The sequence below is a fragment of the Barbatula barbatula genome, assembly GCF_947034865.1.
Source record: "Barbatula barbatula genome assembly, chromosome: 5".
Taxonomy (NCBI): Eukaryota; Metazoa; Chordata; class Actinopteri; order Cypriniformes; family Nemacheilidae; genus Barbatula; species Barbatula barbatula.
Window position 1 is genome coordinate 9,000,041 of NC_136769.1, and position 26,727 is coordinate 9,026,767.

The window sequence follows — 26,727 nt, forward strand, 5'->3', positions numbered from 1 at the left end:
TCTCGACATGTTTGTTCAGGACTCTAACTATCATCGTGAACCATAGCAGGCACCACTAATGAATGGTTTTGTCACTGCAAATCGATGTGAGTGTTGTTGGACGCCCCTCGAGTTTGCAAGAGAGCGACGCATTCATTCATTTCAACAATGCATGGGAATTCTCATATGTGTGCATTTAAACCTGCCACATGAGAAGGAACATCACCTGCAATTGGTTACGGAAAAGGAATTATACTTGATGAATGTGCGTTCTTTCACAAACTATGTGTGCAAGTGTATGTGAGTGGAATCCAGCCAAGCTGTAGGACAATATATTATTGTCTCTTTTATCCAAACTGTTGCTGTCATTTTCTAGGCCCCCTCACCACGTCTGATTCATTGTATTGCTCTCGAAGAAAAAGTCACATCCATAGTCTGAGCTATCAGATACATGTTGCACATCTTTGCAACGTTCCTCTCTATCGATATCTTTTTGCTTTTTACACATACACACAAAACTTTTGTCCAGTTGGATTTATACATACAGTCTGGTGAAATTCTGTCTCTTTTGCTTTGCTTTTGCAAATAAAGTGGTTTACACAGATGGTACCATAATGAGACTCAGGGCAACAGAAGTATTTTTAGCTGTGCATGTGATTTCCTCTCATTTTGCAGAGTCTGTTTAAAAAACGAAGCCACATTTATGACCACCTCTGTGCAAACTCTAAAGCTAAACACTTTTTGTGTTTCAGCAAAACATGATGAAGTCATGCTCCAAATACAGTTTTCAACAGGCAATCCACACCGTGCAACTAAACACGTATGTATGTGCATGGTTGTGACTGCCTGTTGAAAGAAGTCCTATACACGGGGACACCAAACCAGCACTAACCAGCAAAAATGGATTAATGGAAATAATAATGAGCTTTAAATCTGTTTTACATGAAAAAGTATGTTTAAGGAATTTGCTTGTAAAATCTTTTGTCACACATGACATTTGACTCAGACTACATTAAGTACAGATAACATTTGGTATTGCTTTTGGTTTCCATTTGAAGTAAAATCTGGATCCTGAAGACAAGCTGAGAATATGCTGGACAACATGTTGCAAACATCACAAGCAAAGATCAGAGCTTTCAAGTTGTGCAAATGATTATTGGGTTTCCTATGGCATTACGTGAGTTCAGCATTTTGGTATAATCCGTTACCGTTCAATATTCTTCCATTGTGTATTACTAATTATTTGGCCTTTGCTTGATGATTGGATAAAGGGTGTTCTTACACATCCTAGGATAGCTTATTGCATGACTGAACCTTCACGCATGACATGTAGTCTTGTAATTCTTCGGTCATATCTATTGCGTTCCAGACCATTTGCTCTCAATTTGATCCATAAGGTGAATACGCACACACATAACCACACACTCCCGTGCGAGCGCAGAAGCATGTGGCGTGGCAAGTTTTTTACTAGAGTACATTTTTGCGGCCTCTCCAAGGTCATCAATTCTGATTGTAGCGAGACACATATCGAGAGGCAACATCAAACGCACGCCGGCCTCTTTAATGTGTAGCATAACTTATTATTTATGATTATTCTCACAGAGAATCAATGCTGTGCACCTATAACACAACTATGTCAGGATAAAATACCGGATTGAATTTTATTTACCATCTGCTATGTGACTTTGTTTATGTACAGGAAAGGTCAAATCTGGTGTCTCTCTCTATTACACACACACACACAGACCTTTGAAGTTGTATTTGTGAGGATCTCTCATAGAAACAGTGGAAAGATAATGATATTTACTATATCCAATTACACTAAATTTAACTTTACACAAGCCTGCTGACATAATTCGGTTTAAGAGGTTATAGCTAAACTTATTCATAAGCTCTTAAGATGTCATCACATGTCAGTAGTAGAGACGTATGCTTTTGAAAGAATATTTCAAAACGTTCGGTTCTTAGTAAAGCCACACAAAAAAAACACCAAAGTATGCAGTGGTCTCTGTAATCCGGTTATCAATATCACACCACTTAATGCACTAAATAATAAACTTAATGCAAGGAATAATAAACTTCTACTTGCCTCTGTGTGTGTTTTATAAGGAAAGTGTATGGAAATGAACTTGTATGACCCTTGCGACCCATGTGCTATTAAAGGTGAGGGGTCAGGTGTAAAGCGTAATGGAAGATGAGGTGAGAAGGTGTGAGGGTCAAAGGTCACACTCGTCATGTTTGAACAGCTGATTTGCGCTACATATCATTAGAAAATTTAACTTTGACTTTTCCATGTAAATTTCTATCAACATGTGTTAAAGCCCCTGAGTTTGTTTGTCTGTGCAAATATGCATGCGTGTGCATGTGTGGTCTCTGCATGTGTGTGGTGGCAATACCCCCTGCTAGGGGAACAGAACGTGCACCATTTCTGCACACACCATTAAAAGACTGCAACAGAAGATTGCACAAAACTGCGCAACTTGTCTTATGCTTTATTCTGAATACAAAATTAGCTTTTTGTGTTCTCGTGGAGTAATTAATAAGAAAAATATATTCTGAACTTTAATAGTTTTAACTCTGTTTAGAGCACATAAAATAAAGAAACTTTAATAAATAGATAGAACATAAAGTGTAGTTAGAATATCGATTTGCGCATTAATCATCCTTTACACCAAACATGATAATCATCACTATAAAATATCAGATAAAGATAGACCTTTTAAGACTTGTATAATCAAATCTTAAAGATATTCATTTAACATTTTGATTCCGTTATAAATGTTCTCTTGGTTTGTTCGAATGTTTGTGTAATCTGGACCAGCGTTGGATCAGCGTAGCTTACATTTTCCAAAGTGGTCTATAGTTTTTTATGCCCTAAAATCAATAAAAAAAACCTGCAACAGGTGTTTCGTGCATTCAGACTTATTAACAATGTTAAACAGTGTTCATACAGGTTTCGGAACGTTTTTTTCGAACATGAAAAATCGTTCTATAACAACTTTTATTAGTCCCTCATTGGACAATAAAAGTCACGGAGAGGGTGAGAAGGAACTTGCGCACAAGTCACTGTCATTTGTGTGCAGGAGAGAGAGAGTACTAAGTTTGCGAAGTTCAGCTGTGTTTGTCTGTTAACTGCATTTGGGTGATAAATGTTATGATATAACACTGGATTTGGAGGTCGTTTGAATCTGATAGATGGAGCGGCGTTCCCAGCCCTAAACGATGCCGGATATGAATCGCACGCGGTAATTAAAACTGTCTGTGTTTGGTTGGCAATGTGTGCTCACATGCTTTAGTTCCGCCTCCTCCTCCCCCCCACACACACGCATCGCATGTTTTCCGAAATAATCGTACAGCTTGATCTGTCTTTTATAAATGTGATCAAACTAAAGACTCTACTGATATTTGAAGGGTACGATACTATTCTGTAAGTACTCAAGATTTACATGAGACATGCAGAAACTGTCTGAGTTATGGCCGCTTTAACTAAGGATGTCATAGTTCATGCATGAAAGGGTTCATTTTAATTGACATTAAATATCAACAATTTACTGTCCAATTCGTTTCTTCTAAAATTCTATATAGATTTATCAGGAAATGCATAATTTCTGTCCCTATTTTCAGCAAGACATCATTTTTAAGGTAGACAATTCTTTTTGACCAAACTGAAGTAAGCTTCCTCTACAGTTTATTTCACCTTTATCTCATGACTACAGCTGTGGTACTTTATGAGCTCAATACGATTCTTTTGTCCTATATGCACATTATTCTTCAACGGTCCTTCAGTGTCAGTCTGTTAACATATACAATTCTACCACAAAACCTCTAGCAGTTGAATTGTCCTTAATACCAAAGACATAAAGAAAAATTCCTAATTCTCAGCTTTTTTTATTTTATTCCAATAGTGAGGTCAATCAGAGGCCAATCCACAGACAAGCGCACAAGCAGTGTCAGGGCTGAAGCTGTGGTCGCAAGCGTAACATATCAAATATCTATCAGAGTTTATCTGACACTGTCCGTTTCCTTACGCTTCCTTCTTCTTTTCCTTCCTTCCTTCCCCAACAACACCTGATCTCACCCATCTCTGTTCTTCCATGTCCATCCGACCTTCTCCTTCCATCCTAACAAAGAGTGAACATTGTAGCTTGCAAGCTTGTGTCGGATGCTTTGATAGTGCAAGCTCCAGAGAGACATTCTCCAGACAGCACATCTGACTAATCAAACCAGTAGTTAAAGCCAACTTCTACATGTTAATGGAGCTTCTACACATCGATATATCAATTAGTTTAAAAGCCCTTTTAATGGACATGTTCGTGAAGCATCAAGACATTATGAATAGCTGTTTGCATACGCTTCGAAGTGCATCTTTAAAGCTGCATAAAGCACCTTCTTTGTGTTTATGACTTCTGAAGCCAGCGTTCGGCCAGATGAATTGGATCAGATCCAGTGTACAGAAGCATCAGACCAGTAGTTTACAATCCGTTGATGTTTCAGAAGTTTCCAAGTGAAGAGACAAGGCTGATGGTTGTTTGGAAGTGCTGCCTGCTTCAGTGATGCTCATCAAAGCTGGTGTAACCTTTAGGGAACGCACCAACTGCACCATCATGCTCTAGTCGGTACAAATGTGCTGGAAATCCTCAGCGTGTTTCTGTATGTTTGTGTGCAATTTTGGCAACCTTTACATTCTTATGCATTTCGCAGATGCTTTTTTCAGAAGTGACTTGCAAGGCAGGCTATCTGGTCTTTTCCATCTGTTCTGTGGGGATCAAACCCATGACCTTTCTGCTGCCAATTAAGCTGTATGTGTAAATGTCATTTTTAAATGTCCTAAAAATATTATGAAAAATGTCCAACCCCTATGTTTTGGGTGTCCTTAAGTCTCAAAATCAGACAAATCAGGTTTGTCACTCATGACTAAATGTGATGGTGAAGTAATAAACAAAATAAGAATAGACAATTGCACAGAATTGAATATTGTCTCACTGCTAAAAGGACTTCTTAGTACATCACGCTCTCTACATAATACAGTGGGTCTTATGTATGTGATAATACAGAGACAGAATGTTATTATTTCCAAATGAACCCTGACAGGGTCTCCATCCTAAAGAGGTTTATTTTGTAATAATGACAGATTGGCTGTATTTCACTGATGATTCGCTTACTTACCAGATCAATAAATAAATGGACATGAAAATTGATTAGAGTTCAAAGGATTTGATTACGTGAGAAGAGAGAGAACTCATACGAAACATTGTGGAAATACACAGTGTAGAAAATTAGTTGTCAGTAGCAGCAAGAAAATCGTTGCTGTCCTTCTATAAACTTCATATATCCATGTTTCGTGATAATTATTAGTCACCATTTATGTTTGTCACTGGGTTTAGCAAATATAACTAATAAAAAGTATTAAAAAGTACCACAGTGTTTAATCATTTAAAATGTAGGCTACAGTGTTTTTCCAATACCCGAACAACCGCAAGTTTGGACAGGTCTCGGAAGGAAATAAATATGCAGTTTAGTTGAGACCGTGCAACCAAAACAGAAATGTTCCAGAGACAATTTAAGCAAATGTAAATATTTTTGTCATACGACCTTATCCTTTTGCATGTGGATTAACATCTTGGAAATTATATTATTATCATACTGTTGGAAATTATACTGTTATCAAAACAGCTGACAATATCAGGAAAAATGAGCTTGCGGTGTAACTGGCGGGTGTTTTAAGACTTACCTGCTTTACTAAGCATGTGGCACATACACGAATTGATCCGCACAGTTGTCTCCTGTGAAGGATATCAGTTCACTGAGTTCAGAAGGGTTTCTACATTTTTCCCTTATTCCCTTGTTACAGTGACACAAACACATGGCATTTTACAATGTGAGTAAGTCACGGCTGGTCAGAACGGCTTTTGAAGTTATCCTGCCCTTTCTCTTTGACTGCACACATGCTTATCTGTTTTCATTCAGACCCAAATATGTGTTAATAATTTTCATATGAATTAAACCGAAAACAGGACACACTGGGATGAGAAGGACTTTGAAAACATTTCTCCCCTGCAGAGTTTTTTTCCCTTTTACATGATAAATAAAGAGTGACTGAAACAGCACTTTTCCAAAATGTCAATCACATGAGATGTTTAAATCGATGCTTCACGTGTTGAGACTTATTTGACACAGTGCTGGCACAGTTCTGGAAGGTCCTACTCTGATCCACCCTTATTCACTTAAAAACGTCAACCTAGTCTAGTCTATGCCAGTGTATGACCTCTGACCTATAATTGCTTCCTGACCTTTGCCCTGGCAGCCTGACTTTGACCTTTCACGTCCTGTTCTGGTTCATCGGGGGTTGTCCAGTTGGGCACCAGGAAGGGGGACCTCTGAGAACCAGACGTCCTAAAATGGCTTCCAGTAATTAGGTGGGTTTACTGGGGTAATAAGATGTATGAGCGGTGAGGTGCATAGTGGATATGATGTGGGCGTGATGGGAATACGCAGACTGCAGGTGTTTTCTGTGCAGTCTGGAGGGTGACGGCTGTGAAGCACCTCTAGAGACTAAACCAGAAAAAATAAGACAAGAGGCACCGGTATACACTCACACACACTGTTTCGGTAGTTAAAAGTGTAGCTGGGCTTTTGAGGGGTTCGTCCCCTGTGGGTTGTGACACAGAGGAGCAGACAGGAAGCTGAAAATGGATGAGCCTTTTTTTGCCAGGGGTCTAAATCATCCCTCGTTCTCTCTCCCTTGTTCTCTCTCTCCACCTGGAAAAACAGTGGTGAGAGAAATGTGATCTTGAAGAAGGGGGGTGGTAAGTAGTTGTCTGAGCAGCTTTACGCTGTTTCGCTAATGGAGATGGATGTGGGATGGAATCGTTTTCACTTGGATGGAGCGAAGGAGAGAGTGAAAGATAGCGAGAGAGTCTATTTCATTTGTTCTTTGCCAAGCAGAATATACATTATGATGACACAACAGTGGTTATTATGGGAAAGGAGCTGACTCCTGATTGGTAGTGATATTTGATATCTGAATATACTATTAAGAATCCAATGTAAAAGCTATAGTCTCTGAGTGATATATATATATACTTTTGAAGTCTTTTTTTCTCTTTAAATAACATTTCATGTTTGATCTGCTCATTACACATAATTGCATGTATGTGATATTTTTTTGGAGTGGACTTTGGATATCTCTTAAATGTAAGAGAACAAAAGGGTGGTCTCCAATGAAGCGTGAGCCATTGGGCATCACAGAACTACTGTATATTCTGTCTTTAAAGTCAATAATATAAACACAGACAAAGGTAAAAGCTAAAAATAAAATAATAATACATATGCAAAGCATCTACATTCTCTTTCTCAAACTTTTTACTCTGTCAAAAGCACTGCAGCATAGTGTCAATTGTCAGGCTTATGTGACATCATCATAATGAGCCTGTGATGGTGTAATGCAGCTCACAATCACTGTGTCCCGGTTAAATCCCACCTGGTCCATACTAACAAATGACATATCAAATAAATCGACTGTTCTGTGAAAACGACTTCAGCAGTGAGTCAGAGGTAGAGCCAAGCCGTGTTCAATCTTAACAACTGGGGTCTAATCAAAAGCTTAAGCCTGTTACGTTTTTTTGCACACACAGTGACAGAAATTGTTGCCTGTTTGAGCTCTAATGCAATCATGACTCCTCGTGTATTTGACCCGTCTTAAAGGTTTGCCACATAACTCTGTGTGCATGTTACAAGCAGGTACGCTGCTTAAATACACAGGACCTGGGGCACAATTTAAAGAAATGAACCCCAGTCCTTTAGACAAAATGATTTGGTTGTACCAATCAGGATTTTGGCAAGATGTGTTCCTAAATCAACATATTTTTACTTTTGGGGGGGGGTCCTGTCGAGGGAAATAATAGGTTTATAGGAATTATATGTGCCCCTAACCCAACACTGATCCTAACACTGACTTTAAACCTAAGCCTATCATCTGATTGGTTGCTGGAGATGTTGATCCAGAAATCATTTTTCATATTATGTGAATAAAGGCCCCACTTATCACAGAGCCCAAAACAATACTAGTGCCAGAACCAAACAAATGATGGAAAAGCATGACCAAATAAAGATGAACGATTAAGATAAATTTTAAAGCAAAAATTGACAGAGGGTATCCCAGGCTTGCCAAACTGATGGTCTGTTATTAGTATTAGAGCCGATAGTATTTTATACTACGTCCTGTATTTAAAGTCTTCTGTTATACGCCTGAAATGAAGATATTAACCCTGTCTGGTTTGCTATTAGCTGAAATAGACAATTATTTACCCGGCAGAAGTAAATAGGGCTTGAAAGAAATAAGAATTCTATCGATTTTGATGAATTGTTTATAACAATAATAACCAAATAATATATTCATTTTAAGGCGAATATCCTCTTTAAGTAAAAAGTAATAATGTCACGTAAAGCTGTAGTTTAGTTGCATGCTGCCATCTTGTGGCTTTTCAACGTCAGATTTGTACGCGCTTATCTTTTATTTGTGAAATTCCTCTTTTAGCATGAAGGGGGCGGTAGGTGTTTAGTTTTACGACAGCTCCGCTAAAGGTAAGCGAGGAAGTGTGGTGACTTAACAGCGTTGAGAACATCAGACATGGGTGTGCAAATAAAAGTAGAATACTGGTAAGTGACGTCAACGTAGAGATTTGTGTAAACTAGGTGTAATGGTATATTATTTTGATTTGCCTCTCGTGGAAGTTTTATATTCTGAGGAATGGGATGGATCGAAAAGGGTGACGTAAGCTCAAGCAGGTTTGCTAACAATGCTAATAATTATCTGAAATCATACCGTATTTCGTCTGTTATGTATGGATAATCGGTAAACTAGTGAGTTTTACTTTATCACGTGCTGGAAGCCTTTATGTCCTGCGTTTTATAATGCATTGGGAGTATATTTAAAGGGTCAAGAAGAACCAGCACCCCCTCCCCCCTCCCCTTTCAGCTACTGTCTACCTAGGGCTGCAACGATTAGTCGACATTATCGGTAACGTCGACAATAAAAAATTGTCAGCAAATAATTTTGTTGTTGAGTAGTCATTTGATTTCGCATGATGTATTTTAAGGGCCCGCAGTTACGTGGTTTGACCTGTGGGGCGCTGTAAGCGCAACTACCCTTAAAGAGTCAACGCAATAAAGTAACACGCCGCTCAATTCGCCTAGCATATAAACACATGAACCCACCTTCAGTCGGTTTTTGAAAGGCACCTGTGTGATGTAATGTGACAGGAGTGCATCCTTACTGTGAATTTAAAATCATCTGGAAACAAAGCGAGAGTTTTGCGGCGAGGGAGAAATAAACCGCAAACTCTTTCTTGACCCCTAAAAACAAGTTCTCAAAGAAGCTGAAGTGTATCATTTAAAATGCTCAATCTATACTTGCATAAACGTCCCAGCTGAATAAATGATAGAACCCTGCCTTAAATACCTGTTCCGAACGTGACGCATTGAGCTGTACTGGCCCACATGAGCTCCAAATGGTCACCGGCGCCTGTTTCTCTTCACCACAAGTTCAACAATAGTTATGTATTTATCACTTTCAGTGGAGAAGTCCTTCCCCCACATATATACCGCATTTAGTGTATTTTAAATAAAAATTTACTTTTTTATATAATTATCAGAATGTGTATATTTGCAACTCCTTGTAAGTGTTCTGCTTTTTCTTCATTTATCCATCAGATTACTATTATGTGCCATGAACACCTCTCTCCGAAGGGTCAGATAGAAACACACCAGGGGCTGTCATGAATAATAAGGAGAAATGTCTTCTCGTTGGTCAAGAAAACACACACTCATTAATTATCGTGAGACATTGACGCGTCATCAATGTACTATCTTACATCGCCACGTCACATCCTATCCTTTGAGGTTGGCCAGATGAGGATTTTAAACCTGGATGGCAAAAATTGTGCAAAAAAGCTGTAATAACTGTGTTCACACCAAATGCGAATTGCGCGAGTAAATTAGATGCATCGCGGCCAGCATAGCGAATCAGGTGGCACGATTGTGGCGAACACGCGTCAATCACGTATTCTGCGCAAGTTGAAAAATTTGAGCGAGAATTTTGTGCCAAGTGCTCATTGACCCATACTGGATGACGGCCTGGCCTGGAAATAACTATCTTTTCGTGCGAGTAACACTGTGTTCACACCAAACGCAAATTGCAATTGTATTCCCTGCTCTTTATTACTCGCAGGAAAAGTATTCTTTTCACATGAGTGATGGCCTCAGAATGAATGTGCACTTTGTACATGTATACATGGCATAGGCTGTCATGACACTGATAATGTGCAAAAGTTTTGCATTCTTTGCATGTATAAAATGTTTTCTCTTTCAGTTATAATCTTTAAATTGGATTGTTACTTGACTTGAAATGATTACTGCGGTTGAAGACATTGAGACGCTTCTGAAGTGTATATTGATTGTCATTATAGTTATCTCATCTTCTCTTCACTATTATGTACTGCAGTGGCGGATGAGGGTACGGGCCCCGCTATCAGGAGCTCAAGCAGCTCGTCACTGCTGAGTTCGCTGATGCGGATGTGACTGGCTTTGTTGGTCGACAGGGTGAGTAATAGTTATAATCTGGGGCTGCAAGAATATATGAGGTGCTGGCGAGGTATGTTTTACCTACAAAAATTAATTTAAGTACATTTCTGCCTTCCAGGGAGCTTTGAGATTGAGATCAATGGACAGCTGATCTTCTCAAAGTTAGAAACCAGTGGTTTCCCCTATGAGGATGATGTGAGTAAACATTCATACATGTAATGCGCTGGTAACAATTTGGCCTTTCTCCATTTAACTGGATACTAATGCATGCATCCCTCTGTCGTCTTTTTTGTTTCCAAGATAATGAATGCTATCCAGAGGGCCTCTGATGGCCAGCCAGTGGAAAAGATCATCAAGAGTCAGCCTCCTTGTGTCATCCTCTAATGTCTTTACAATAAACCTTTGTTTTTGGCTCCCATAATTATATTAGCACCTCAGGCACAACTTGGAAAAGGTCGGGTTTAGGATCCTTATACGTCCTCTTCACTTCTCCCAGTGGGTTGCTGGACATAAATGATTATCGTAACTCTAAAGTCAAAGCTACGATATGAGGCCTGCAGTCCATTCAGCCTTCACACAGTAGGAGATAGATAGGGGACGATGAGGAGGGAGCCAATGAAAGGGTCAATTTTTTAATAAAGCCACATTGCCTACTAGATTCAGTGTCCTTCTGCTCGTTGTTTTGGGGTTAAAAATAAACGAATTTAATTCAAAATGTGTAGTGATGGTAATATTCTAAAACACTGGTTATAGGAAGGGAACGCTTAAAGCTTGATAATGTCTTAACTTATTTTCAGCGGGTTTGTCTTGAGTACACTCATGTTTTGCTAGCAGAAAGATCTCAGGTGATTGTCACTTTAAGCTTTTTTTCAAATTTTTTCAATGTTTCAACTAAACCAAACATCATTTTACTTGCAGTCGCTGTCATGGGTTAGCATGTTGTATTTGTTTTTATAGAAACCTTTGTGAAGACCATGATAATCATGCATAAACAATGCATTAAATGGGCCAAATATGCCATGGACCAGATCTGTCTCCCAATTTAATTTAAGGGGTAGATACAGGTAACAACTTGTTTAATCCTAAAAATGTCTTTCAGGTGGTCTCTCACAATGAGTTGAAAATGTAATGGTATATAATAATATAGGTAATAACAATTTAAATGCCTTCATTATAAAGTTGTAACACACATAGTTTAATGCAGTGCAGTGTGCATTTCTTTAAGTTAGCAGCTATGGAGAGCATGTGACATTCAGCTGCCTATGTAATGAACATTAAATTAAATTGTGGAACTTAAATAAAATAGTTGGATTGCTAATATTGTTTCTGTGTCCATCTTCTTCTGACCTCGGAAATATTATAAAATATGAATATCAATAATGGTACAAGTAGGAGAAACGCCAGAGCAGTGACAGTCGTTTTTAATGTGTCTCGTTGCAGTATTTTATTTAATACATGTCTATTTTAATATAATTTAAAATCTCAAATGTAAGTACAACTTTATTTTACATCTCAATAATGTAATGAATAAATTCACCCGTTGCTGTGTTGTTCAATGTTTGGGATCGTTTTAACGTTCTTGTTTACTGCGTTTTGATTGGATATCTACAGAAACACTGAAGCGTGTTGTTATTGCGTGTCAAGGTGAAGGGTGTTGCTCTCCTGACGCAGGTGTCCCAGGTTGGAAGGTGTGAAGAGACTTGTTTTTCATCTCCGCACATACAACAAGGTAACAACTGAACCTGCACAGGCCAGAGGACGCGAATCATGGTGGTGAAGATAAAAATTGAGTACTGGTAAGGTCATTTACCTTGCAGTCAAGTGTATGTCGTTATGTCATTTTTTTATTTGAAATATTTAAAGAACGTTTGGATTGTATACTTTTATATTACTTGTTAGTACAATTTTGACCTTGTCTTAAAAATGTTAAACTGGCAATGTGTGGCCATCATACGCCTAATGTTAGATAGCCTAAACTGAAGCCTGTAGAGCTATAGTGAAATATCTGAAATAGGAGATACCGGCTGAACCAGTTGTTCACGGTGACTTGACAACAAAGGGCGGGTGGCATGCATGACTCTGGATAATGTTTTAAGCAAAACTAAACTGTGTTGTAATCCACCAGCGGTGGATGAGGCTATGAGCCCCGCTTCCAGGAACTGAAGCGAAACATCCGCGCCAAGTTTCCTGATGCGGAGGTGTCTGGCTTCGTGGGCAGAAGAGGTGAAGTACCTTAGATCTTTCGTTTATGCTCATAAATCCAGTTAATGTTCAAAGGCATCACTAAAATAATCCATTGCAATTTCTTAGAAATAACTTTATACTATTCATTTCAATATATAGCTGAAATTATAACAACCAGTAATCCTTACAAATACTTTTATAGGGAGTTTTGAGGTGGTGATCAATGAACATCTTCTCTTCTCCAAGTTGGAAACACGTGGTTTCCCCTATGAGGAGGATGTAAGCAGGCCTATTTAAATTGTGTGTTTTTGTTGGTAATGTGTGACCTCATACTTTGTAAAGTGCATTTCACATTTACATTTAGTCATTTAGCAGACGCTTTTATCCAAAGCGACTTACAAAGAGTTCGGGGAGCAATAAGCGATCATAAAAGAGCAATATACATTAGGTGCAAATTCATCTCATCCAACTTACTCCTATCCAGGTTTTAAGACTTAAAGATTTGTTTAATAGAATAATAATTAGATGCCTTTTAAATGTGCTGCATGCACCATACACAGTATTTTATTATGAATTATATCACATCTTTGTAAGGAAAGGGCTCTGATAAAAAGGATGTGTGGCTGATGCATGGGGTAGTCAAATTCAGTGGTAAAGCCTGAAAGCTCACATGCTTTTGTGACCAATGTTTTTGCTTTTTAAAAAATTTGCTTCGGTACGCATTTAGGGGGGTATTTTCTGAAGTGTAACTTTCTGTATTTCCCCTTGAAGACGGGGCTTTTAACCACTACTAGAATTTTTATCATAAGGCTTTTTTTCTTTTCATTTACATTTTTTCTCTTGGTCTCTATAGATCATGGAGGCCATCCACAAAGCTAAGGATGGCAAGCCTGAGAAGATCGTCAGATATCGTAAAGAGTGCATCCTTCTCTAGCACCTTGACCTCAGATCGTAATTACCATCTTAGCTGAGATAAAGTCACATGCTGTGGTCAAGCTCGGAGCGATGTCAAATTTTTTTTTAAGCTCTTCTTCTGTCCTCTTTATCATTCTTCTTTTCTCCGAGTTTGTCGGACGTATATGATTGCCATAGCTCAAAGTACAAATGTTTTGGTATGAGACTTAAGTCTGAAAAATTCAGAGAGTGAAGCAGAGTAAAAAAGAAGACAGTGAAGAGAACAATAACCCAATAACCTTAATAGAATGTTGAAAGTTGTTAGACAATATTATTTAAAAAGAATATCAGTAATACATGATTATTATTTAAATGAACCCTAAGTAAAGGCTTGAAGACTATATGACTTGATTAATTTGTTGAAATTGTGGTAGAATTCTGTATTTTTTATTAAATAAAATAGATTTAATTGGTTAATGTTATGTTAGATGCCATTAAAACAATATTCCTGTGATCTAAATAAAACAATTAAGGTTACACATTTCTGAAAAGTTTTTTTTCTGCAGTATTTTACCTTTCATACCATACATTTAGATTAAAATAAATACCAAAATGTCTTCATGCATCATTCTAAATGTATTTAAAACTTTAACCACAACATTTTTATAAAGTATTGTTATTTTATGGTGTGTTATAAGTAGTTTAGAATGACATTAGTTTTATTGATAAGCTTTCAGATTGCAAACCATATTCAACACCACTAGAGAGCACTTTGTGTATATATATATATATATATATATATATATATATATATATATATATATATATATATATTGTTTGAATACACAGAATCAGTATATAATTAATGAAACATTACATTTACAACATGGTGATTCTTATGTTTATTATTGAAAAATACTATGTGGCTAATACCAGTTGAAACACTGTAATTTACTAAAGTTACAGTTGTGTGAACGCCCTCAAAGCAGATAGTGATAGTCTGTGTGTCCTATAGGCTGGCATGGTTATCATTGAGCATTCAAGTCGCTGTTTTTTTATCATAAAATACCAGAAACCGCAGGAGAGACACACCTACACACAAGCTGTGTGCTGTACAATGTCATATGCACTATAATATGAACACTGGGAAGCAGTGTCGAATAAACACTCTAGTGTAAGCCTTGTTAATATTATTGTGATACTCAATCGCAGATATACTCAAGTATAAATAAGAAAGTAGGACTTATAAATGACAATGACCAATTCAATTCATTTATTACAACATGTAATAATCAACTGTGAAATCCTACAAAGTCATTTCTAATCCAATTTTTGAGTGTGTGAATGTAAAAGCATTTTTTTCTTGTAAATATTTGTCAGATTATCCTTTAAAATATTTGTCTTTTGCATATTTTTTTAAACACCATATTTCTTACTGCATAAAGTGTACTTTTAAATCAAAGCGAGTCATCATCAGAGAAAAGAGTAAAGTAAATAAGTCAAATCTGCATTAGAATTCATAAACACAAAAAACTGTACAAAGAAATCTCTTCCTTTCCCTCTAGAAGTAAGGCACATGGGTCTTTTTAGGTCCATGTAAAGATGACCCGCTCAGGATATGCTTATTATACCCTTTAATATGTCTCATTTATCACGAGACTGAACGTTAATTTTACTTTTAATCCTGAAACACCTCAGCATCATCAGATAACAAGGCATGTTAGCCATCTAGCATATACAGTATTGTTCAAAATAATAGCAGTCCAACATCACTAACCAGATCAGTTACTGTTTTGGGCAGAAATTATATTTCTATATGGCAAACACGTGGCTCTTATTTAAGGACAAAGGTCAGTAAAATGTAAAATGGGTTGTTCCAGACATTGTTCAGAAGAACAGCATACATTGATTAAAACATTTATTGGTGAGGGAAAAACATATAAAGTGCAGGAAATGATAGGCTGCTCAGCAAAAATGATATCAGGTGCTTTAAATGGAAGAAACAGAAAACTACCATTCGAATGGATCGAAGAATAGCCAAAATGGCAAAGACTCCAGCGTCCAGGGCGATCGAAGAAAGTCGATTGATGTTACCTGTATAAAGTGCTGTAACAATTAGAAGACGTCTATGTGAAGTCAAGCTATCGGCAAGAAGCACCCGCAAAGTCCCATTGTTGAAAAAATAACATGTGCTGAAGTGGTTGCAATTTGCCAAAGAACACATTGACTGGCCTAAAGAGAAATGGTGCAATATTTTGTGGACTGATGAAAGCAAGATTGTTCTTTTTGGGTCTAGGGGCCGCAGACAGTTTGTCAGACGACCCCCAAACACTTAATTCAAGACACACACTGTGAAGACAGTGAAGCATGGTGGCGCAAACATCATGATATGGGGATTTCTCCTATGGTGTTGGGCCTATTTATCGGATACCAGGGATCATGGGTCAGTTTGAGTACATTAAAATACTTAAAGAGGTCATGTTGCCTTATGCCAAAGAGGAAATGCCCTCAAAATGGGTGTTTCAACAAGACCACGACCCCAAACACACAATGTAAGCAAGGATTACGTAAGTAAGCATTTTGGTTTCAGACCAACAAGATTAACGCTATGAAGTGGCCAGCCCAATCTCCAGACCTCAATACAAAACTTGGGGGGTGACATTAAAAACGTTGTTTCTGAGGCAAAACCAAGAAATGCAGAGGAATTGTGTTCTGTAGGGAAATTGTCCTGGGCTGGAATACCTGTTCACAGGTGCCTGAAGTTGGTCGACTCCATGCAACACAGTTGAGAAGCAGTTCTCATAAACCCTGGCTATACATCTAAATATTAGTTCATTGATTCACAATAACACTACATCTTCAAGGATTTTGTAACAGCCTAACATCCCTCACTTTCTGTAGAGTAACAACAAATTTGAAACGTTTTTCTTCATGCTTTGTTTTTGATTAGATTTTGAAGTGTCCCCAATGCATTTGTGTATTGAAATAAGAGAAATGACAGAATTTTGAGCTATACTCACTTGTTGTGTGACTGTGTGTGTGCACTGTTCTATGTGTATTCTTCCAGATGTTTTAATTCGATCAATTACAAATTGAATTAATCATATTATGTTTTATGTTGGTATTTTCTTCACTTTTCTAAACATTTCGTCCTGTTTCTTACCAGATACATTTTCATCCAAGGCAACAGCCTATTAATTGCAGGGACATAGCTTTTCTTTTCTGGATATCTGAAGAATTAACCTTTCTGATGGATACTAAGGACCCTTGACCAGTGGGCTTCCACCATCTCCATGTTTCTAGTGATCAGGTGTATTGAACACACAACTTAACATTTATAAATTGCTTCGTTTACAATTGGAGTCTGACTCTAATATTCACTACTGTTCAATACATGTTTGCACAAAAGCTACAGTACCTTCAAGAATTCATATTTCAACCTCACACCCAAAGTATACTAATAGACAGGGATTATATAGGGATACTTATATTTAAAGCCAGTGATCAAATTTTGACCTTTTTTTAAGGGTAAACCCAGGAAAAACAGGGTTGCACAGAAAGAAAGGGTAGAACCATATTCTACATTCTACATTTACACAAAAAAGAAATTGCATGATGTTTTAACTGTATTTAAACCTCAAATCTTAAAGTGTCACATTATAATTTAGTGTTAATTTACATTTTAGAATGTAGTGGTGAAGATCGGTTTATTTTTATGACAATAGTATAAGAAGCGGTTGGTTGGTTCCAAAATGACTTAACTAAACAAAAATCATGTTTTTTACTGTGCTTTCTAATTAAAATCCATCAAACTGCAGTTGGTTGGTTTTGATTTCAGTCATAATAACACAACAATACAGTCAACTGATAAAATACAACACAATAAAAACATGATAAAATAATAAAAAACATGTTTTTTAAATTCTTAAAAATGGACTCTTCATATATACAGTATATATATATATATATATATATATATATATATATATATATATATATATATATATATATATTCATACATTTAATAAAAGTCAAAGAATGTGACCAAATTCAGTATCTTATCAATAATAATTAATGAAGACACAACAGCACTGTTTGCTAATGACCTGAACCTGGAAAGAGATAAAGGTCTAGTCACAGCATCGTGTTAAATGTTAAATGCAAAGACGGACCATGGATTATTGTTTTATTTAATGAACAAATACATGATGATACAAATTTGTGCAACAAACGCTCATTGGCTGAGATGCATCAGTGTTTCCGTGACTCAGTGGAAAAAAGGTGACATGATATCAAACTCATGTGAGGGCCATGAAGGGGGAAACCCCCCCAACTACTTTTGCAGGACTGCTGCAATATATCAATGTGAAGGGAATCCCTGACAGTTGTACACAACTTGACGTCAGAGATACTGATAAATTGGCCCAGCTAATGTGATGACTATTATTAATGTTTCTTCCATTCTAAAGGTACTAACCTGGCCATGTTCCAAGGTAACACTGGGGGTGCCAAAGGGTTGCACCTTTTCAATTAATGACGTTTTAACCAAAATAGCCGTAAAGTTCACAATTTACATTAATTTAGTTCACTGGTGTTCATAGTGAAGGTAAATATTAAGCACATGTAACATATATTACAAACAAAATGTTTTCACTGTATCATTGTGAAATTCTTTCAATGTTTTCACTCACTCTGAGACGGTTCGGGGTGACAGTTGTTTGGGAGTGGTCTTAGGGCTGGGATATTCCTGTTCCAAGGTGGCCCAATTGATAAAGCTGTTTGCCTGATTATTAGCGTCTTATCACTCCCCTCACACCCCTGGGTGCTCAAAGCGTGTCACTTTTTTCGGGTTACCGCGCACTACGCGACAACCTCTTTTGCTCTTTTTCCATTACTCCCCCCCACCCATGTCTTTTGAATCGGCCTTAGGTCATTCTCGTGTTGGCCGTTTCAAGTGTAGCCACGGAAACTCGTCAAAGAATCCCACCAGGAACACCTGGGCTCAGGTAAGGGCGTGTCATGCTTTGGGACAGTTAGTCTTAGCCTTTATGAAAAGGGTGGAAATTAATCTAATTGGGTGGAAATACTTTCAAGTGTGTGCAAATGTAATAGTGGTCTGTTGTAAAGTGGGGGACACCTGCTAAAGGTAATTTCAAAAGCAGCTGTTATATTTCCTTTTTTTATATGAGATATTGTAATGTTAAAGTTATTTGTCAATTTAAGTGCCACAGAAAAGTGAGAGATGAAATTACAGGTAATTTCTCAAAATCGTGACTAAATTGTAATGAGGTTTCTTATTAAATGTGAATGTGTGGGTCATGCAAAAGTGTTTTCATTGCAATATATGCATTGCAGTATAATTACAGAGAGAACATATTGCTAGGCATTTTTGAGCTAAAACAAAAACTTAAGCCTTCTGCACACAATTATTGATTAAAAATCATATTCATCAAGCAAATTAGTTCATCATCTTTCAGTATCTGTCATATACATATTCAGGACTTCCAAATGGTATTACAATCCACTGATGATTTTTATGTAAAGGCTTATAAATTAGATTCATTAGCCTTGTTGTGGTAACATGTTTTATTAATATATCCAGAACAGCACAAATGCAAAAGCAGGCATTTTTATGTAAAAAAATTACCAGTTTTTTCCTTAGTTCTTCAGATTGACCTTCACTTTCGGTAAATGTCTTTGAAGCACAACATTTTTATGGGTAACAGTCATTAGATTTATTTGTTTTTAATTAAGAATATCTGACTTTGAATATACAGTAATAGATTAAAAAGCTGGGTGTAGTTTTAGCCGTTACAGTCAAACAAGGTCAAGACTTCACCACAGTCCCCTGATCGACTCTATCTGCTTCGGTCGCTATGCACAGTGAGGGACAGAATATTTCTTATCTCACAACTGACGTTCAGTCTTCTGATAATTGCCAGGCTTGCCTGTATACACACCCTTGTGACGGTTAGGTTACTCTAAAAAAAGTTAAAATGCACTATTCATAAAAGTAAAAACTGTAGAAATGTTCAAAATGCCAGAACTCAACGTCTATCAAGTGCCTAGTGAGAGGGGAAAGTGTAACTTATTTGGTAGGTTGCCGTTGATTCCCAGGGAACTGATGTAATATGTACCATGAATACTCTATGCTGCCTATCTGTATGAAAGAATGAATGAAAAATAAGCGTGCCTATAACAGATGCTTATTGTATCCTATTGATATGTGTTATTTTGTTTATCTCCCTTTCCCACTCGACACTCTGTGTGAATGAAGGTTATGTGTGAGATTTTCTGAAAGTTCGGTGACAGAGAGAAGTTCAGACAGTCTAAATGATGGAAGCCGTTGTATCATTTGAAGGGGTGAGAGAACCATCTCATATCAAATATAGTGGATGACTTCCTACAGATGTGTTATACATTACATAACACGTGTAGTAAATAGAGCCTCTCTCTCTTGCTCTTTCCCTCCCTCTCTTGATCTTTCTTTCTCTTTTTGAAGGACAATGACACATCTTATGAGGGCAGTGAGTCACCTCTACCCTCTCCATTCAGTTTGTAAGTATCTCATACTGTCTCTATGTGTCCTACACACACTGATCAAAACAGAATTATCCAGATGAAGTTGTGTCGGGTTTACATTATTTCTCGTAAGCAGCCACAACTACAGTTAAAAGTCCTACTAGAACAATAAAATATCATGAACTGCTTGGCATTGTTTTAAGCTTTTCATGAATATTCAAGGTTTTCATTAATAAATTATTTTTTTTGATAATTATAATCATTCATAAATCTGCTTTCAGAGCATTTGTGTGAAAGCAATAAAGTAAAATGTCAACGTTCAAATTATTCTAAATATTCTAAATTTTGATATACATTTATATTTAAAATATGAATTATTTATATGAATTATTTGATGGTAATGACTCAAACCTCTAATTGTATTATTATTTTTTTATTCAATAAGGAGCTGTTTTATGTGAATGTTCACAAGTAAAACAAATCTGAAAGATATAAACACTAGAAAAGCCTGTAGATTATTAGGGTTACAGTAGGAAGATGTAAAAATGTCTCCCCCTTGTGGTGAGACTCAGGGCAGGGCGAGGGCCGGACAGTGTGAGGTTTTTTGTTTGTTGTATCAGGGTTGGCTTGAGTCGCTATGTAAGACGATGGAGATCAGTCTGGCCTATGATGAATAAGATCTGGTGAGTTTGTTGAGCTGGAACAGCCGCATCTTTTCCTGCTGTTAGTTGTAGTGTGCGCTCTCTGTCGCCCTCTATAGGACGCCTGCGGAACACAAGGACAGCTATGACTTGGAGCAGATGAGGCAAACTGAAGAGGAGCCTCATCAGAGTTTTACCTTCTCCAGAGACCTGGAGGGTGTGTTTATCATACACACGCACATATCACCTACACCCACATTGACCCTTGAACCAACCTTAAACTGATTTGATGGTTTCAGCTAGTTAAAACTGGTCTCCAGCTTGGTTAAACTGATGTTTAACTGTTTAAACTCGCCACCAGGCGAAAGACCACTCTGTCATTCCTCAATTCTTTCACTTTTCCTCTTTCAGCTGCTCGAAATACCAACACCAATGCCATCAAGAGAGGAGATGCAGAGGTGATACATACACAAATTTTGTCAATCATTTACTTGCATTATTTTTCATCAAAAATATTTTAATAAAAAATTGTGTTTGTCCACATCAGGCATACGTAGAGTTGAATGAGCTTCAAGGGGAGTTATGGCAGGAGATGGGACGCTGGGTGGGTTACGAGGAGAACTTCAGCCCTGCCACTCAACAGTGGGGTGCCTCCCACGTCTCCTATCTTACCTTCAAAAGTCTCATTCAACTTCGGAAGGTCATGAGCACAGGTGAGAATGTTCTTTTATCAAATTATGTTTTGTATTTTAGACACCGATCAATAGAGGGAACAAGAAACAATGTCAGAATTTACGGGGGGCCTCATGTTGACGGCTAATATTTGGAGTGCTTTGGTGACTGTATCTAGGAGCGGTGCTGTTGGATGCTGATGATAGCAGCTTATCAAGCATTACTCAGAAGATGGTGGAGCAACTTTTGCTCAAAAAAGAGATCCGCCCCACTGACCGGGATGCTCTTCTGACGATTCTGCAGCGCAAGCGCAGGTGACATACATGTCTCTGTAATCCCGTATTCGCACACACATTTTTACCAAATAACAATATTAAGAAGTTAGATATTTGTGCACAGTAAGGAAATCATACACTGTGTCTGCTTTATAGTCAATTGGAGGGCACTGCCACTCCTGTTGGTCGAGATATAGAGATGCAAACATTCTCAGTCACCAAGCAGGTACCTGTCCATTCATTTATCCATCTTTTGTTAGTATCTTGCTCTGTCAGTCTCCAGTACTGATTGTTTGATGGTTTTGTTCTTCAGCGAGACATGGTTGATCGCGTGGAGGCCTCCGTTGTTTTCTCAGGTGAAAGAACATTTTGCTTATTCATTTGTTAAAGGTTCATCAACTGATTTACCATCCAGCATGTTTAATGCTCTTGTCTCTCAAGGCGTGGTGGAGAACCTTCAGAAACCAGTGGTAGCATTTGCACGTCTGAGGGATTCAGTGGTGATGGATGGAGTTTTGGAAGCTTCTATCCCAATTCGCTTTGTTTTCTTCCTGCTGGGTCCCAGTCACAGCGGCCTGGATTACCATGAGAGCGGCCGAGCCATGGCAACACTTATGGCCGATTGGGTAATATTAAGACATAATGAGATACAGCCAAAAAAAATCGAACTTAGAAAATGCAGAGGATAAAGAATCCGTAGACCGGTTAGGACGCAGAAATGAACTCTACCTGTCTCATTTGTTGTCAGGTATTCTCACTGGAAGCTTACTTGGCCACAACTGAGAAGGATCTGACCGATGCCATTGCAGACTTCATGGACTGCAGTATTGTAATCCCACCAACAGAAATACAGAATGAGGCCATGCTCAAGCCAATAATCAACTTCCAAAAGAAGATGTTGCGTGAGAGAGTCCGCCCATATGACACCCGAATTATGGTTGGAGGCAAAGGTCAGGTTTTATAGAATGATAAAAAGGGTTAAAAAAGGTTTTATAGCATATTTCTGTATCCTAATCTGATCTCTGGAATGACATTACCTGTTATGTTTACTTGTTAAGCCCCAACTGGACCTGAGAAGCCACGAGAGGATCCATTGGCCCGCACCGGCTATCCGTTTGGCGGTATGATCAAAGACATAAAACGCCGCTACAAGAATTACCTCAGTGACTTCACTGATGCACTAGACCCTCAGGTGCTATCTGCCGTCATCTTCATCTATTTTGCTGCCCTTTCTCCTGCCATTACCTTTGGGGGACTGCTGGGTGAGAACATACTCTGCAAGCATTTACTAATGACACGCTGACTTTCAAATTCTATTGAAAGAGCAAACAAGAGTTTAAAAAGTTTGAAAGATTATTTCACAGACATTACGATATAAACTAGTAGGAAACTAATATGGCTAGTTTGCCTAGTTTTCTAATAAAATCCAATCCATTAACTTATTTTTGGTGTTTGACCTTTGATCCCTTTCTACGGATTAGCGGATAAGACAGAGCACATGATAGGGGTCTCGGAGATGATGGTCTCGACCTGCGTGCAGGGTATCATCTTCTGTCTGTTTGCGGCTCAGCCTGTTCTTGTCATTGGGTTTACGGGTCCTTTGATGTTGTTTGAAGAGGAGTTTTTCCTGGTAATACCTTTACATTTAGAAGCTGATTTAAAGAAACAGTGCACCAAAAAATTACCACTGCCATCTAAACTCAAAACATCTTTTCTTTTCAGATCTGCAAATCTCAGGGCTTTGAGTACATCGTGGCCCGTGTCTGGGTGGGCATGTGGTTAATCTTAATCGTGTTGATCATGATGGCGGTAGAGGGGAGCTTTCTTGTTCGCTTCATTTCACGCTTCACCCAGGAGATCTTCTCCATCCTGATCTCGCTCATTTTCATCTATGAGACTTTTTCTAAGCTTATCAAGGCATGCATGGTTCCACACCCGCACATGGACATAAAATAATTACTTTCAAGATCATACAATAAAACCGTTTTTCCCCCTTAGATATTCAAAGAACATCCTTTGATTTTGAACTACCCTACTTTGAACGAGTCAGCAGATGACCCCTTCCATCATATCAAAACGGGCAACACCCTGCTACTTGCTGAAGACAATGTTACAGATCACCATGAAATAACAGATAGGGCGTACCCCAACACTGCTCTGCTCTCCTTGTGTCTTATGTTTGGCTGTTTCTTCATTGCATACTATCTCCGTGGGTTCAAAACTGGAGTCTTCCTCCCTGGCCCAGTAAGTTTGCCTTGTTCTGTCACCATTAATGCATGTACTACATAATACACAAACTAATATATCAGTAATGAGCCCAGGTTAACATTGTTGTTAAAACACATCACACCACCAGATCCGTCGGATGATTGGAGATTTTGGCGTTCCAATCGCCATCTTCTTCATGATCGCTGTGGATATCAGCATTAGTGATACCTACACACAGGTTAGAATGACAACCATTTTGCTGCTTCGCTGTTCATAGAAAGAGACTGTTCTTAACCTTCATTTTATGCTCTTTTTGTCTTGAAGATAAAATAATGTTAAAACTGGACCAAAGCATAAACAAACTAGACTTCATTGAATATATACCACATAAGATCCGTGCAAGACAATAACAGAGGGTTTCAGTCATGCATTTCATAGTAACTTAACTTTGTTTTTCCATTCTGCTTTAGAAACTGGTGGTGCCAAAGGGTTTGACCGTGTCTAATCCTGAGGCCAGAGGATGGTTTATCAACCCAATGGGTGAGAAGCAACCTTTCCCAATCTGGATGATGTTCGCCTGTGTTGTTCCTGCCTTACTGGTCTTCATTCTAATATTCCTCGAGTCTCAGATCACCACGTGAGTGTCAATATTCAGAACATGACATTACAAGTTAGAAGTTGAGTGGCAATGTTGGGTTTAGATGCATACACTATATATCTTATTCTCAAGATCTTCAGAGGAAAAGTTATCTGTTGCTATTTTATATTGTGAAAAACCTCTGAGCATTTTCCCCAATCCAGGCTGATTGTGAGTAAACCTGAGAGAAAAATGATGAAGGGCTCTGGATTCCATTGGGACCTAATGCTTTTGGTGTTCCTGGGTGGCGTTGCCTCTATTTTTGGTGCCCCCTGGCTTAGTGCTGCAACAGTGAGATCTGTGACCCATGCAAACGCCCTCACTGTCATGACCAAAGGCCCCACACCACAGATTGAGCGGGTGATAGAACAGAGGGTCAGTGGAATTTTGGTGTCAGTGATGGTTGGTAAGTTGAATCGTTTTTTGTGGTAATAACATTAAATAATAAAAGGTCTTTATTAACATATATACAATGAAAATATATATGATCATACTCTACCCACAGGGGTCTCCATTCTGATGGAGCCTCTCCTGAAGATGATCCCTATGACTGCTCTGTTTGGAATCTTCCTATATATGGGTGTCACCTCACTGAGTGGCATCCAGCTTTGGGACCGCATGCTTCTTCTGATTATGCCGAAAAAGCATCATCCAGCAGTTCCTTTTGTCACTCGTGTAAGATATTGTACTGAGAAGCATATATGTGCACTACAAAGCCAAAATTTCAAATAGTAACAAATAGCAACAAACACTTGCATACTTTATGAGTCCAACTATCTATTTACAGCTTTTCTCCTGTGTTTCTCCACAGGTGCCAACAATGCGCATGCACATATACACTCTCATCCAGATCACGTGTTTGGCAGTTCTGTGGGCAGTGAAATCTAGTAGATTTTCACTTGCTTTGCCCTTTGTCCTAATCCTAACTATCCCTCTGCGAATGTTCATGACCGGTCAAGTCTTTACTGTCATGGAGATGAAATGTGTAAGTATTTACAGTATAGTCAAATTGAAAATTAACTGAGCCCTTTATGCATTTTACATAATAGATTATTGCTGCACATGTTCACCCCTTATAACTTCTAAATATATTTAATATCTGTACTTCTAAACATTTGTATATTATTAATATTTTTATGAAATACAATTGTATGGTTTAGGCTTTTTATATTAGTAGATTACAATTGTCTAAATTAACCCAAAATTTGCTGTCATATACTGTTTTGTTGCACATATCACTGTCTGGTTAAATGTATTTTGTGACCCCATATGTTGTCATCTTGTTGCAGCTGGATGCAGATGATGCCAATGTAAAGTTTGATGATGAGGATGACTGAAATAACCCCCAAATAACCAAAACAACTTTTTGATTCTGGATTCCAAGCCACTTTGTATTCATCTTACTGTGTGCATGAAATTATAATATTTTACTTAGATTTTTTAACTGTTATGGCTACTTGCAAATCTTAGCTTGACAAATAAGTTTGGCATAATGTCTTTATATTATGAAATTTTAGATTTAGAATGCAATTCATGCACACGTAAAATTCACAAACTGTTCATATACATTCTACAGTTTAGACTTTGGTGTTTTCCAAGAGACTATTGTGCTTTTTTCTTTTGTGTGTTTGTGTGCTTAAGATTTTTGCCTTTATACATCACAGTGTTTATTTATTTAAGGTGTTAAGAGCTTGATGCAAAATAAAAAAAATGTAATGTCAGTGTGGGACAACTATCACACCTCTGAACTACCAGTTTGAATGTAAATCGCATCCTGTTTTAACAGATGATGCCTACGCAAAACATGCCATTATATTTCATATGACTTTTTTCGGGAACAATGATACCTGTAAATATAATAGGTTTAGGAGTACAGCATGCTTATTATTGAAAAGATTTGACTATAGCAAACATTTGACACCTGTGGGTATAACTGCAGTGACTATGTATATTTGATATCTTATGGTGTATTTTATCGCTCATTGTTTAACAATTAAAGATACCTCTTCTAAATAAGTTTTGGGGTACCTACATTTTCCACCATGTGTGAACCAGTCTTATATTTATCTTATATATACATCCTCGGAGCAGAATAGCCCACGCGAGGTAGAGTTTCACGCTGCTCTGCGCAGAC

At 37.9% G+C, this 26,727-nt stretch overlaps 3 protein-coding genes across 4 annotated transcripts; all 3 read left to right on the forward strand.

Annotated features, from left to right (window-relative positions):
• The first annotated feature begins 8,518 nt into the window (after positions 1 to 8,518).
• Positions 8,519 to 11,883, forward strand: LOC306894810 (migration and invasion enhancer 1-like). Its single transcript, XM_079457624.1, has 4 exons — positions 8,519 to 8,637; positions 10,481 to 10,578; positions 10,679 to 10,755; positions 10,861 to 11,883. Exons 1-4 carry the CDS (start codon positions 8,609 to 8,611, stop codon positions 10,942 to 10,944), a joined length of 288 nt encoding a protein of 95 aa, XP_079313750.1. The 5' UTR covers positions 8,519 to 8,608; the 3' UTR covers positions 10,945 to 11,883.
• A 288-nt stretch (positions 11,884 to 12,171) lies between these two features.
• Positions 12,172 to 14,321, forward strand: selenow2b (selenoprotein W, 2b). Its single transcript, XM_079457625.1, has 4 exons — positions 12,172 to 12,356; positions 12,686 to 12,783; positions 12,947 to 13,023; positions 13,598 to 14,321. Exons 1-4 carry the CDS (start codon positions 12,328 to 12,330, stop codon positions 13,676 to 13,678), a joined length of 285 nt encoding a protein of 94 aa, XP_079313751.1. The 5' UTR covers positions 12,172 to 12,327; the 3' UTR covers positions 13,679 to 14,321.
• Positions 14,322 to 18,542: 4,221 nt separating this feature from the next.
• slc4a1a (solute carrier family 4 member 1a (Diego blood group)) lies at positions 18,543 to 26,632 on the forward strand. Of its 2 annotated transcripts, none has more exons than XM_079456605.1 (21): positions 18,543 to 18,644; positions 19,916 to 20,001; positions 20,141 to 20,196; positions 20,921 to 21,018; positions 21,213 to 21,259; positions 21,349 to 21,514; positions 21,652 to 21,787; positions 21,905 to 21,974; positions 22,062 to 22,104; positions 22,190 to 22,374; positions 22,497 to 22,698; positions 22,807 to 23,010; positions 23,230 to 23,378; positions 23,471 to 23,665; positions 23,747 to 23,992; positions 24,105 to 24,194; positions 24,427 to 24,593; positions 24,758 to 24,999; positions 25,099 to 25,268; positions 25,405 to 25,578; positions 25,883 to 26,632. In XM_079456605.1, exons 2-21 carry the CDS (start codon positions 19,972 to 19,974, stop codon positions 25,928 to 25,930), a joined length of 2,718 nt encoding a protein of 905 aa, XP_079312731.1. In that variant the 5' UTR covers positions 18,543 to 18,644; positions 19,916 to 19,971; the 3' UTR covers positions 25,931 to 26,632. The 2 variants fall into 2 exon arrangements, with proteins under 2 accessions (XP_079312731.1, XP_079312732.1); XM_079456606.1 differs by lacking the exon at positions 18,543 to 18,644 and adding an exon at positions 19,336 to 19,357.
• Positions 26,633 to 26,727: the final 95 nt, after the last annotated feature.